Below are 12,614 nucleotides of genomic sequence, written 5' to 3'. Positions count from 1 at the left end.
CCCCCTCCTTCCCCCCCCTCCCTCCCCTCCTACCCCCCCCCTCCCTCCCCTCCTTCCCCCCCCTCCCTCCCCTCCTACCCCCTCCCTCCCCTCCTTCCCCCCCCCCCTCCCCCTCCCTCCCCTCCCTCCCCTCCTACCCCCCCCTCCCTCCTCCAGCCGACTCCACAGGCACCCAGTCCCTCTACACCACCTACCAGGGCTACGAGGTGATGTTCCATGTGTCCACCATGCTGCCCTACATGCCCAACAACCCCCAGCAGGTAGGAGAGGCCCTCTGCTCTGCCTCTCTCTATGTACATCTCTCTGCTCTGCTCTCTCTATGTACATCTCTCTGCTCTGCCTCTATGTATATCTCTCTGCTCTCTCTATGTACATCTCTCTGCTCTCTCTATGTATATCTCTCTGCTCTCTCTATGTACATCTCTCTGCTCTGCCTCTCTATGTATATCTCTCTGTTCTCTCTATGTATATCTCTCTGCTCTGCTCTCTCTATGTACATCTCTCTGCTCTCTCTATGTACATCTCTCTGCTCTGCTCTCTCTATGTACATCTCTCTGCTCTCTCTATGTATATCTCTCTGCTCTCTCTATGTATATCTCTCTGCTCTCTCTATGTATATCTCTCTGCTCTCTCTATGTACATCTCTCTGCTCTCTCTATGTATATCTCTCTGCTCTCTCTATGTATATCTCTCTGCTCTCTCTATGTACATCTCTCTGTTCTCTCTATGTATATCTCTCTGCTCTCTCTATGTACATCTCTCTGCTCTCTCTATGTACATCTCTCTGCTCTCTCTATGTACATCTCTCTGCTCTCTCTATGTACATCTCTCTGCTCTCTCTATGTACATCTCTCTGCTCTCTCTATGTACATCTCTCTGCTCTCTCTATGTACATCTCTCTGTTCTCTCTATGTATATCTCTCTGCTCTCTCTATGTACATCTCTCTGCTCTGCTCTCTCTATGTACATCTCTCTGCTCTCTCTATGTATATCTCTCTGCTCTCTCTATGTATATCTCTCTGCTCTCTCTATGTATATCTCTCTGCTCTCTCTATGTACATCTCTCTGCTCTCTCTATGTACATCTCTCTGCTCTCTCTATGTATATCTCTCTGCTCTCTCTATGTATATCTCTCTGCTCTCTCTATGTACATCCCTCTGCTCTGCCTCTCTCTATGTATATCCCTCTGCTCTCTCTATGTACATCTCTCTGTTCTCTCTATGTATATCTCTCTGCTCTCTCTATGTACATCTCTCTGCTCTCTCTATGTACATCTCTCTGCTCTCTCTATGTACATCTCTCTGCTCTCTCTATGTATATCTCTCTGCTCTCTCTATGTACATCTCTCTGCCTCTCTATGTATATCCCTCTGCTCTCTCTATGTACATCTCTCTGCTCTCTCTATGTATATCTCTCTGCTCTCTCTATGTACATCTCTCTGCTCTCTGCTCTCTCTATGTATATCTCTCTGCTCTCTCTATGTATATCTCTCTGCTCTCTCTATGTACATCTCTCTGCTCTGCTCTCTCTATGTATATCTCTCTGCTCTCTCTATGTATATCTCTCTGCTCTGCTCTCTCTATGTACATCTCTCTGCTCTCTCTATGTATATCTCTCTCTCTGCTCTCTCTATGTATATCTCTCTGCTCTCTCTATGTACATCTCTCTGCTCTCTCTATGTATATCTCTCTGCTCTCTCTATGTACATCTCTCTGTTCTCTCTATGTATATCTCTCTGCTCTCTCTATGTATATCTCTCTGCTCTCTCTATGTATATCTCTCTGCTCTCTCTATGTATATCTCTCTGCTCTCTCTATGTATATCTCTCTGCTCTCTCTATGTATATCTCTCTGCTCTCTCTATGTATATCTCTCTGCTCTCTCTATGTATATCTCTCTGCTCTCTCTATGTATATCCCTCTGCTCTCTCTATGTACATCTCTCTGCTCTCTCTATGTATATCCCTCTGCTCTCTCTATGTACATCTCTCTGCTCTCTCTATGTATATCCCTCTGCTCTCTCTATGTACATCTCTCTGCTCTCTCTATGTATATCTCTCTGCTCTGCTCTCTCTATGTATATCTCTCTGCTCTCTCTATGTATATCTCTCTGCACCGCCCTAACTACCCCCAGCAGGTAGGAGAGGCCCTCTGGTTATCTCTTAACTATCTCTGGATAACTTCAGACAGACACAGATCCCCTCCTCGGTACATGAGCACAGCGGTGCAGCTCTCCGGCCACGTGACAGAAAGTCTGCTGAATGTGATTCGTCTTTACGTTAACTGTCTGTGCTGGTGATCACCCCCCCCGCTATGCTGTGTTTATGTCAGATCGCAGAATGTACCTTTAAGTGATGGAGTGATGGTTCAGTTTTTGTTGTTGTTGACATCGCAACAGTGTCCGTTTCAATACCGTCATGATAAAGAAAACTTCTGCGTAATGTTGATGCGTATATATGATAAAGGCCTGAAGACTGTTTGTCTGTGTGGTTGAAGACGCTATGGGAGTGATGACAACCCTTTGTAAACAACGTGATTCGTCAGATGAACAAGACTGTTTAGAAACGATCATAACCTTCTCCTCAGAAGAAGGATACGTGATTCACAACTCTCATCTGCTGTAACGTGCTCTGTGCTTGGTACTGGGGGAGGTCTCATCTGCTGTAACGTGCTCTGTGCTTGGTACTGGGGGAGGTCTCATCTGCTGTAACGTGCTCTGTGCTTGGTACTGGGGGAGGTCTCATCTGCTGTAACGTGCTCTGTGCTTGGTACTGGGGGAGGTCTCATCTGCTGTAACGTGCTCTGTGCTTGGTACTGGGGGAGGTTTGGCAGTGTTCCATATGGAGTCTCATTTGTTATAGTCTCATTATGAACCCAGAGGACTTGTTGTTATATGAATGAATGAATGAATGAATGAATGAATGAATGAATGAATGAATGAATGGTCTTTATTGTCATTGATATAGTACAGGTACCAAACAACGAAATTTGGGAGGGGTGGCTCCCCTGGTGTTAGGAAAAAAAACTAAAAACAAGAAGGGAAAAGAGCTGGTTTACATAAATAAAGGCTATGTACACTGTCCACTATACTATACTATACAAATAAAACACTGTGCTGTACTCTATGCTATGCTATACCTATTCTAACATTTCCTATCTCTGAACCTTATGTACCCGAGGGTTGTCATATTGCACATAGTGTTATTGCACATTCATTTAAAGTGTCGCAGTTTGCAGGTTTGAAATGTTCACAGTTGTGTTTCAGTATTGCACTTGATTACAATCTAGCAGCTGCCATCAAATTGTCTAGATTGTCCAGGGCCTAGAACCTAGGTCTTTGCTGTGTTCAGGGCCTGAATGGCCCTGGGGTAGAAGCTGAGCTTCAGTCTATTTGTCCTTGCGAACATGGTCCTGAACCGCCTGTCCGAGGGCAGCCGAGCAAAGTGTTCGTTCCCAGGGTGGGATGGGTCTCTGGAGATCTTGGAGGCCTTCCTGAGGCAGCGTTTGTTGTACAGCTCTTCCAGAGAGGGGAGGGGGGCGCCGGTGATCTTCTGGGCCGATCTCACGACTCTCTGTAGCGCATTCCTCTCTGCGGCTGTGCAGCTGGAGAACCACACGCAGATGCAGTAGGTGAGGATGCTCTCCACTGCGCAGCGGTAGAAGGTCACAAGCAGCTCCTGTCTGATGTGGTTTTTCCTGAGGACTCTCAGGAAGTAGAGCCGCTGTTGTGCCTTCTTAATAATAATAATAATAATTCATTGGATTTATATAGCGCTTTTCCGAGGCTCAAAGACGCTGACAATATAGGGGATACGGAAAACACAGGCTAGGGGCACACAGGCTAGGGGTAAACATAGGTGGGGGGCAGGTGAGATGGCCGGGAGTCCAGGGCAAAACGACAGGAGCAGCAGGAGGGCGAAACCAAGCTGAAGATGAAACCAGAGTACAGGTGGGAGCAGGTCAGTGGATAGGCTGGGAGCGACCAGCAGTTGGTGGGCAGCGAGCCGTGTAAGCATGGCAGTGAACCAGAGCGACAGCGCGGTGCCGCTGTTGCCGTTGTCATCTGTATTGCCAGCCTGGGACCGAACCCGCGCGGCCGACCAGCCTAGCCGTGCCATGCCAGCGACCAAATCCCGCAGTAGTGAGTGAAGGTTGGGAAGGACTGACACTCACCTGCGGAGATGGCAACCCCCAAACCGGGGAGGGAGTGGTGGCTACCTCCCGGGACGAGGGTAGTAGCACAGCACGGCCAGGCTAGCGATGTCTGAGAGCGGCGCGCAGCGGGTCGGTCGGCAACACAGAGCCGGGGGACAGGAACGATGAGGCGGTGAGTACTGTAGTCCGGTAGTGGAGGCGGTGAATACTGTAGTCCGGTAGTGGAGGCGGTGAGTACTGTAGTCCGGTAGTGGAGGCAGTGAATACTGTAGTCCGGTAGTGGAGGCGGTGAATACTGTAGTCTGTAATACTGTAGTCCGGTAGTGGAGGCGGTGAATACTGTAGTCCGGTAGTGGAGGCAGTGAGAGGCGGGAGATGGCGGGGAGATGGCGGGGGGGAAAGCAGCGGAGGTCGGCGAGGTCGGCGAAAAAATCAATCAAAACAAAGTGAAAAAATACTTGGAAAAGAAAACAAGAAAAATAAAAAGCGGAGACCTCCGGGGGAAGACGGGCACACAAAACAAGGTAGACGTCGAAAACAAGAAACCATAGACACTTTAGGACAGGACACAAAAAGACAGGACAGGGAAACAGAAGCGTCAGTCACAACGCGGACGCCAGCGATGCTCTGAACCCGGAAAAACAGCTACGGCAAACGCAACAGGACAAACATGGACAAACATGTTGCTGATGGCTGCTGTGTTGGTCTTCCAGGACAGGTCATCTTGTATGTGCACCCCCAGGAATCGGAGGGTTGAGACTCTCTCCACGCTCCCTCCATCGACGAGCAGGGGCTGGACCTCAGATTTTTTCCTCCTGAAGTCCACGATGATTTCCTGGGTCTTTGACTGGTTCAGCAGCAGGTTGTTAACCTTGCACAGCTTGCCCAGCTGCTCCACCTCATCCCTGTACGCCGCCTCGTCCCCCCCCGAGATGCAGCCCACCACGGTGGTGTCGTCTGCAAACTTTACGATGGAGTTGCTGGGGTGGACGGGGGTGAAGTCGTAGGTGTAGAGGTTGTAGAGGATGGGGCTTAGCACGCAGCCCTGGGGGGACCCAGTGCTGAGTCTGAGGGCTGTGGAGGTGTGGGAGCCCACCCGCACCCTCTGGGGGCGGTCAGACAGGAAGTCCTTGATCCATGCACAGATAGAGTGTGATAGTCCCAGGTCTAGTAGTTTGGTCACTAGCCTGTCTGGAAGGATGGTGTTGAAGGCGGAGCTGAAGTCCACAAAGAGCAGTCTCGTGTAGCTGTTTCCCCTCTCCAGGTGGGATAGAGTGGAGTGGAGAGTCGTCGCGATGGCGTCCTCTGTGGACCTGTGGGCTCTGTAGGCGAACTGGTATGGATCCAGGTTGGGCGGGAGGCGTGTGACTATGTGGGCCCGGACTAGTTTCTCGAAGCACTTCATGATGATTGGTGTGAGTGCCACCGGGCGGTAGTCGTTTAGTCTCATTATGAACCCAGAGGACTTGTTGCGCTGTTGTAGCAGGTTCACAGAGAGGCTGGAGGGAGGGCTCTGGAGGGAGGGCTTTGGAGGGAGGGCTCTGGAGGGAGGGCTTTGGAGGTAGAGCTTTGGAGGGAGGGCTTTGGAGGGAGGGCTCTGGAGGGAGGGCTCTGGAGGGAGGGCTCTGGAGGGAGGGCTCTGGAGGTAGAGCTCTGGAGGGAGAGCTTTGGAGGGAGGGCTTTGGAGGGAGGGCTCTGGAGGGAGGGCTCTGGAGGTAGAGCTCTGGAGGGAGAGCTTTGGAGGGAGGGCTTTGGAGGGAGGGCTCTGGAGGGAGAGCTTTGGAGGGAGGGCTTTGGAGGGAGGGCTTTGGAGGGAGGGCTTTGGAGGTAGAGCTCTGGAGGGAGGGCTTTGGAGGTAGAGCTCTGGAGGGAGGGCTTTGGAGGTAGAGCTTTGGAGGGAGGGCTTTGGAGGGAGGGCTCTGGAGGGAGGGCTCTGGAGGTAGAGCTTTGGAGGGAGGGCTTTGGAGGGAGGGCTTTGGAGGGAGGGCTCTGGAGGGAGGGCTTTGGAGGTAGAGCTCTGGAGGGAGGGCTTTGGAGGTAGAGCTCTGGAGGGAGGGCTTTGGAGGTAGAGCTTTGGAGGGAGGGCTTTGGAGGGAGGGCTTTGGAGGTAGAGCTTTGGAGGTAGAGCTTTGGAGGGAGAGCTTTGGAGGAAGGGCTTTGGAGGGAGGGCTTTGGAGGTAGAGCTTTGGAGGTAGAGCTTTGGAGGTAGAGCTTTGGAGGTAGAGCTTTGGAGGTAGAGCTTTGGAGGTAGAGCTTTGGAGGTAGAGCTTTGGAGGGAGGGCTTTGGAGGTAGAGCGTTGGAGGTAGGGCTTTGGAGGTAGAGCTTTGGAGGTAGGGCTTTGGAGGGAGGGCTTTGGAGGTAGAGCTTTGGAGGTAGAGCTTTGGAGGTAGGGCTTTGGAGGGAGGGCTTTGGAGGTAGAGCTTTGATCCACGTTTCACCAGCCACTGTCACAAACTCTTCATTTGAGATGAAATCTGCGGCTCCTCAAAGTGTGATGTTTAATCCCACGGTAACCACGGTAACCCCGTACACCACTGCCACATTTGGGGATTGTGTAACGGTGTCAAACATGTTATAATCCCCGCCTTAGGAGGGTTAGGGTTAGCTGCATGTGTCCTTGAGCAAGGCACTGAACCCCTAATCGCTCCAGGGCCGCCGTCTATGGCTGATACCCCGGGCCTAGAGTGAAACAACACCACATTCCAACAGCCGACTGACAAGTTGATTACGTGGCAGTAAGACAGTTATATTATTATATATTACCTAACTTGAACCTGTTCTTCTGGTTGTCGAGGCGGGCCTGTCTAGATAGTTGTGTTCATGCGATCATTACGATTGTTTTTTTTGCGGCTGTGGCTCAGGAGGTAGAGCCTCCGTCTAATGATCGCAAGGTCGGCAGATCGGCGGTTCGAGCCCCGGCTGGCCACATGTTGAGGTGTCCTCGGGCAAGACACTGAACCCCAAATTGCTCCCAGTGAGCGGGCCGGCGCCTTGCATGGTAGCTTGGCCGCCATTGGTGTGTGAATGTGTGTGTGAATGGGTGAATGAGAGGCCGTTGAAAAGAGCGTTTGGATAAAAGCGCTACATAAGTCAGTCCATTTACCATTTCCATGCGATGGTTAGGTTGTTTGGCTGCTGGCCGGTGTCGAAGGGACCAGGGTGAGTAGAGTCTGAGTAACAGAGATGCACAGAGAGAACCTTCTGATCAGCGCCAACAACTGGAAAAACAGGAACCAGTCAAGAGAGATTAACCGTCCCTCTAAACCTCTAAACCAACCACGTTGTTGTTTGCTGGGCTGTGTGTCCCCAGTGGCCCGTTCCACTAGGCGAGATTATCTTCTAAGCCTCGATAAAGTTCTAATCGGCAATAATGTTAGCTTGCGTTCGGTTCCATCAATGTGGCTCAAATAATTCGCTGCTTGGTTGAGCTCCTTCTGAGTCGGATATAATTAGCCTGGTCGCGAGCAGGCTAAAAGACTGGCTATAGTAATGCGTGCGTCAAAAAAGGCTCACAGGCGGAAACTACTTCCCCGAACGACAGTTCCTCAAGTGTCTTTTAGGAAATATTAGTTCCCACTTCACACGAGATAGATAGATGGATAGGTTGACTGTGTGATAGATAGATAATTTGATATTTTGAAAGTGTGATCGATCGATAGATAGTTTGATTGTGTGATAGATAACTTGATATTTTGAAAGTGTGATAGATAGATCGATAGATCAATAAATAAAAGAGTGTAAAAAAAAAAAGGTAATTGTCTCAACTTGCATTGCTGTCATCACAGCGATCTGGCTGGCGCAGTGGTTAAGGCAGCCGACTGGAGTTCCAAAGTTTGCGTGTTCGAGACTTGACTAAGTCATTATTATTATTTTTTTTACATTTAACCGAAGATTTCATGCAAAGGCTTCAAACACCATTGTAATCGTGTCAGTTCTTGTAAATTAGCCTGCACCATAATTTTATAGCCTACATACTTTTTTAGATGAGATTTTAGATTAGATTCAGACAACGAAATGCACTAAAAAGTGTGTCCGAAGAGGGATTCGAACCACTGTCTAAAAATGACGAATAAATCCTATGGCAGCGGTCGATACCACTAGGCCATCGTGACGATATGACGGTTTGTAGCCTCCTGCTGATATCACCACAGTAGTAATATTCATTTATTAAAATATGAACATATAACAATAACTGGGGCTAGTATGACCTACGCATTTAATCAGTCAGCAATTTCTTGCCAAACCATTTCCCTCGCCTTGTTAATTGCGGCAGTATTGCACTATTTTACATCTTATTTTTCCGTCTTCATAAAGATCAATAATTCGGAATGCTGCGCAAATGTAGTACCCCTGCAGAGTGGAGTATCTTCATTTCGACAGATCGACTCTTCGGGACTCTTTATGTCTGCGTGCACGCGCCCATATCGAAGATTTGTAAGCCGGTGTTCTGTGAACACTCATCACACAAGCCTGATCCTCGTTCGAAGAATCACCTGAGGCTTGAATTCCAATCCCGAGTTGCCTGATCGCCTGATTTATTTCAATCGCCGATATACTAAGCCACCTTTAGTGGAACGGCCCCCTGCTCTGCTCTTACTGAAGCATGTGTTGGTTCAACCTGTTTGCTGTCCATTCTGTTATTTTTTATTTTTTTATTTCTGAGTGCTGTCTGTCCATTCTGTTATTTTTTTCTTTCTTTTTGAGTGCTGTCTGTCTGTCCGTTCTGTTTCTCTGTGCTTTGCCGTGGGCTTGTTCTATAGTTCATCTGACGTTGACACAAACACTAGTGGCTGGTCATAACCTCTCTCCCTCCCTCCCCCTCCCTCCCCCCCCTCCCTCCCTCCCCCCCTCCCTCCCCCCCTCCCTCCCTCCCCCCCTCCCTCCCTCCCCCCCTCCCTCCCTCCCCCCCTCCCTCCCCCCTCCCTCCCTCCCTCCCCCCCTCCCTCCCTCCCTCCCTCCCCCCTCCCTCCCCCCCTCCCTCCCTCCCTCCCTCCCCCCCTCCCTCCCCCCCCCCTCCCTCCCTCCCTCCCCCCCTCCCTCCCTCCCCTCCCTCCCTCCCTCCCTCCCCCCCTCCCTCCCTCCCCCCCCTCCCTCCCTCCCTCCCTCCCTCCCCCCCTCCCTCCCCTCCCCCCCTCCCAGCTCCTGAGGAAGAGACACATCGGTAACGACATAGTGACGATCATCTTCCAGGAGCCCGGGGCTCTTCCCTTCACCCCCCAGAACATCAGGTCTCACTTCCAACACGTCTTCCTCATCGTGCGCGTGCACAACCCCGGCTCTGACCACGCCTACTACAGGTAGGCCCCGCCCCTTGCTATAGGCCACACCCCCTGCTCTGACCACACCTACTACAGGTAGGCCCCGCCCCTTGCTATAGGCCACACCCCCTGCTCTGAGAATACCTGCTACAGGAATTGTACCTGTCTAGTTATTATTATTATTGTTATTGTTATTGTTATTATTATTATTATTATTATTATTATTATTGTTGTTATTAAGCTCCTCCCCCCTCAGTATTGTTGTTATTAAGCTCCTCCCCCCTCAGTATTGTTGTTATTAAGCTCCTCCCCCCTCAGTATTGTTGTTATTAAGCTCCTCCCCCCTCAGTATTGTTGTTATTAAGCTCCTCCCCCCTCAGTATTGTTGTTATTAAGCTCCTCCCCCCCCCCTCAGTGTGGCCGTGACGCGTATGCAGGACGTCCCTCCCTTCGGCCCGCCCATCGCTGCCGGGGCGACCTTCCGCGACCCGGAAGCGTTCCGCCGCTTCCTGCTGGCCAAGGTCATCAACGCCGAGAGCGCCGCCCACAAGTCTGAGAAGTTCCACGCCATGGCCACGCGCACGCGGCAGGAGTACCTCCGCGACCTGGCGGCCCACTGCAGCAGCTCCACGCCGCTGGACCAGACTGGCAACAAGCTCAACAACCTGATCTCCCTGGCCTCCAAGAGGAGGGAGCGCTGCCGCGCCAGGGAGGGGGCGGAGCTGGGCGCCGCGGGGGCCGTGGCCTGGAGGGTGCTGGCCCAGGACTTCGGGGGAGGAGGAGGAGGGGGAGGAGGGGGGGCGGGGGAGATAGCCTGCTCCCTGGGCCTGTCGGCAGAGTACCTGCTGCTGGCGGACTGCGCCACCAAGGAGGTGGTGTTCAACTGCTTCTGCGCCGACGTGATCGGCTGGTCGCCGGAGCGCCTGGCCCTGAAGGTGTTCTACGGGCGGGGCGACCACGTGGCCCTCAGGGTGGAGGAGGGGGGCGCCCAGGACCTCAGGGAGGTGGTGCAGAGGTTAAAGGTGAGGGGGGGTGCAGAGGTCTCAGACACATGAAACCTTCTGCTAGCATATATGCTCCAGATTGTGTCTCACTGCCAGTTTACATTAGAGATGCAACCTCAGCACATAATGTTCAAGTCAAGACTAAAAACCCTTTTTTAAAATATTGACTAAATAATTAAATTATGATTATATAATGAGTAAAGCACTTTGAGCTGCAACGTTTGCAGGAAAAGTGGTATACAAATAAACATTAATATTATTATTATTATTATTATTATTGTTAATATTATTATTATTACTGCTAATAAATGACACTCCAGCACAGCAGGTGGCGCTGAATCACCCAACGTTTGGTTAGGGTTAGGGTAGCGTAAGTCACAGAAGATGAAGAGATGACTGCATGGCGCTCCACATAGAATCACAGTTCATTTAGGGGAGTGCGCCCTCTAGTGTTTATAACTATATGGTATAAACCCAGACAAGCACTTTGGAAGGTGACAATTGCATAACATGATTAATGTTGGCATAAAGTTAGTTAGTTAGTTAGTTAGCTGGTTGGTTAGTTAGTTGGTTGGTTGGTTGGTTGGTTAGTTATATATATATATAGTAATGATATAATCCTAACAGGCTCTGACAGTGGACATGACTCTGAGGAGGAACAGTTACATAGTAGTGATAACATGTGTTATAACCCTAGGCGTTAACAGTTACGTAGTAGTAATAACATGTGTTATAACCCTAGGCGTTAACAGTTATGTAGTAGTAATAACATGTGTTATAACCCTAGGCGTTAACAGTTACATAGTAGTAATAACATGTGTTATAACCCTAGGCGTTAACAGTTACATAGTAGTAATAACATGTGTTATAACCCTAGGCGTTAACAGTTATGTAGTAGTAATAACATGTGTTATAACCCTAGGCGTTAACAGTTATGTAGTAGTAATAACATGTGTTATAACCCTAGGCGTTAACAGTTACATAGTAGTAATAACATGTGTTATAACCCTAGGCGTTAACAGTTACGTAGTAGTAATAACATGTGTTATAACCCTAGGCGTTAACAGTTATGTAGTAGTAATAACATGTGTTATAACCCTAGGCGTTAACAGTGGGCTGTGAGACGGTGGACATGACTCTGAGGAGGAACGGTCTGGGTCAGCTGGGCTTCCATGTCCGCCTGGACGGCACCGTGGCTGAGGTACGCCTCCTTAACACCTCCTCCTCTATCACCTCCTCCTCCTCCTCCTCCTCCTTATCACCTCCTCCTCCTCCTCCTTATCACCTCCTCCTCCTCCTTATCACCTCCTCCTCCTCCTCCTTATCACCTCCTCCTCCTCCTCCTTATCACCTCCTCCTCCTTATCACCTCCTCCTCCTCCTTATCACCTCCTCCTCCTTATCACCTCCTCCTCCTCCTTATCACCTCCTCCTCCTTATCACCAGCTCCTCCTCCTCCTTATCACCTCCTCCTCCTCCTTATCACCTCCTCCTCCTCCTCCTCCTTATCACCTCCTCCTCCTCCTCCTTATCACCTCCTCCTCCTCCTCCTCCTTATCACCTCCTCCTCCTCCTTATCACCTCCTCCTCCTCCTTATCACCTCCTCCTCCTCCTCCTCCTTATCACCACCTCCACCTCCTCCTCCTCCTTATCACCTCCTCCTCCTCCTTATCACCTCCTCCTCCTCCTCCTTATCACCTCCTCCTCCTCCTTATCACCTCCTCCTCCTCCTCCTTATCACCTCCTCCTCCTCCTCCTTATCACCTCCTCCTCCTCCTCCTTATCACCTCCTCCTCCTCCTCCTTATCACCTCCTCCTCCTCCTCCTCTACCACCTCCTCCTCCTCCTTATCACCTCCTCCTCCTTATCACCACCTCCTCCTCTGTTGTTGTTGTGGTCAGGTGGAGGAGTACGCCTCCTAACCCTAACTCTGTTGTTGTTGTGGTCAGGTGGAGGAGTACGCCTCCTAACCCTAACTCTGTTGTTGTTGTGGTCAGGTGGAGGAGTACGCCTCCTAACCCTAACTCTGTTGTTGTTGTGGTCAGGTGGAGGAGTACGCCTCCTAACCCTAACTCTGTTGTTGTTGTGGTCAGGTGGAGGAGTACGCCTCCTAACCCTAACTCTGTTGTTGTTGTGGTCAGGTGGAGGAGTACGCCTCCTAACCCTAACTCTGTTGTTGTTGTGGCCAGGTGGAGGAG

At 50.6% G+C, this 12,614-nt stretch overlaps 1 protein-coding gene across 1 annotated transcript; it reads left to right on the top strand.

Moving 5' to 3' along the window:
- Positions 1 to 156: 156 nt before the first annotated feature.
- LOC308175528 (signal-induced proliferation-associated 1-like protein 3) lies at positions 157 to 11,617 on the top strand (the record flags this gene model as incomplete). The annotated part of the gene is made up of 4 exons (XM_080551182.1): positions 157 to 260; positions 9,294 to 9,451; positions 9,828 to 10,434; positions 11,519 to 11,617. Coding segments are annotated over 4 exons (968 nt in total), but the record flags the coding sequence as incomplete, so codon positions are not given.
- Between the last annotated feature and the right edge of the window lie 997 nt (positions 11,618 to 12,614).

Source organism: Nansenia antarctica (assembly GCF_963989245.1).
Source record: "Nansenia antarctica genome assembly, contig: SCAFFOLD_1039, whole genome shotgun sequence".
Classification (NCBI taxonomy): domain Eukaryota; kingdom Metazoa; phylum Chordata; class Actinopteri; order Argentiniformes; family Microstomatidae; genus Nansenia; species Nansenia antarctica.
This window is presented reverse-complemented; position numbering and strand designations above follow the sequence as displayed.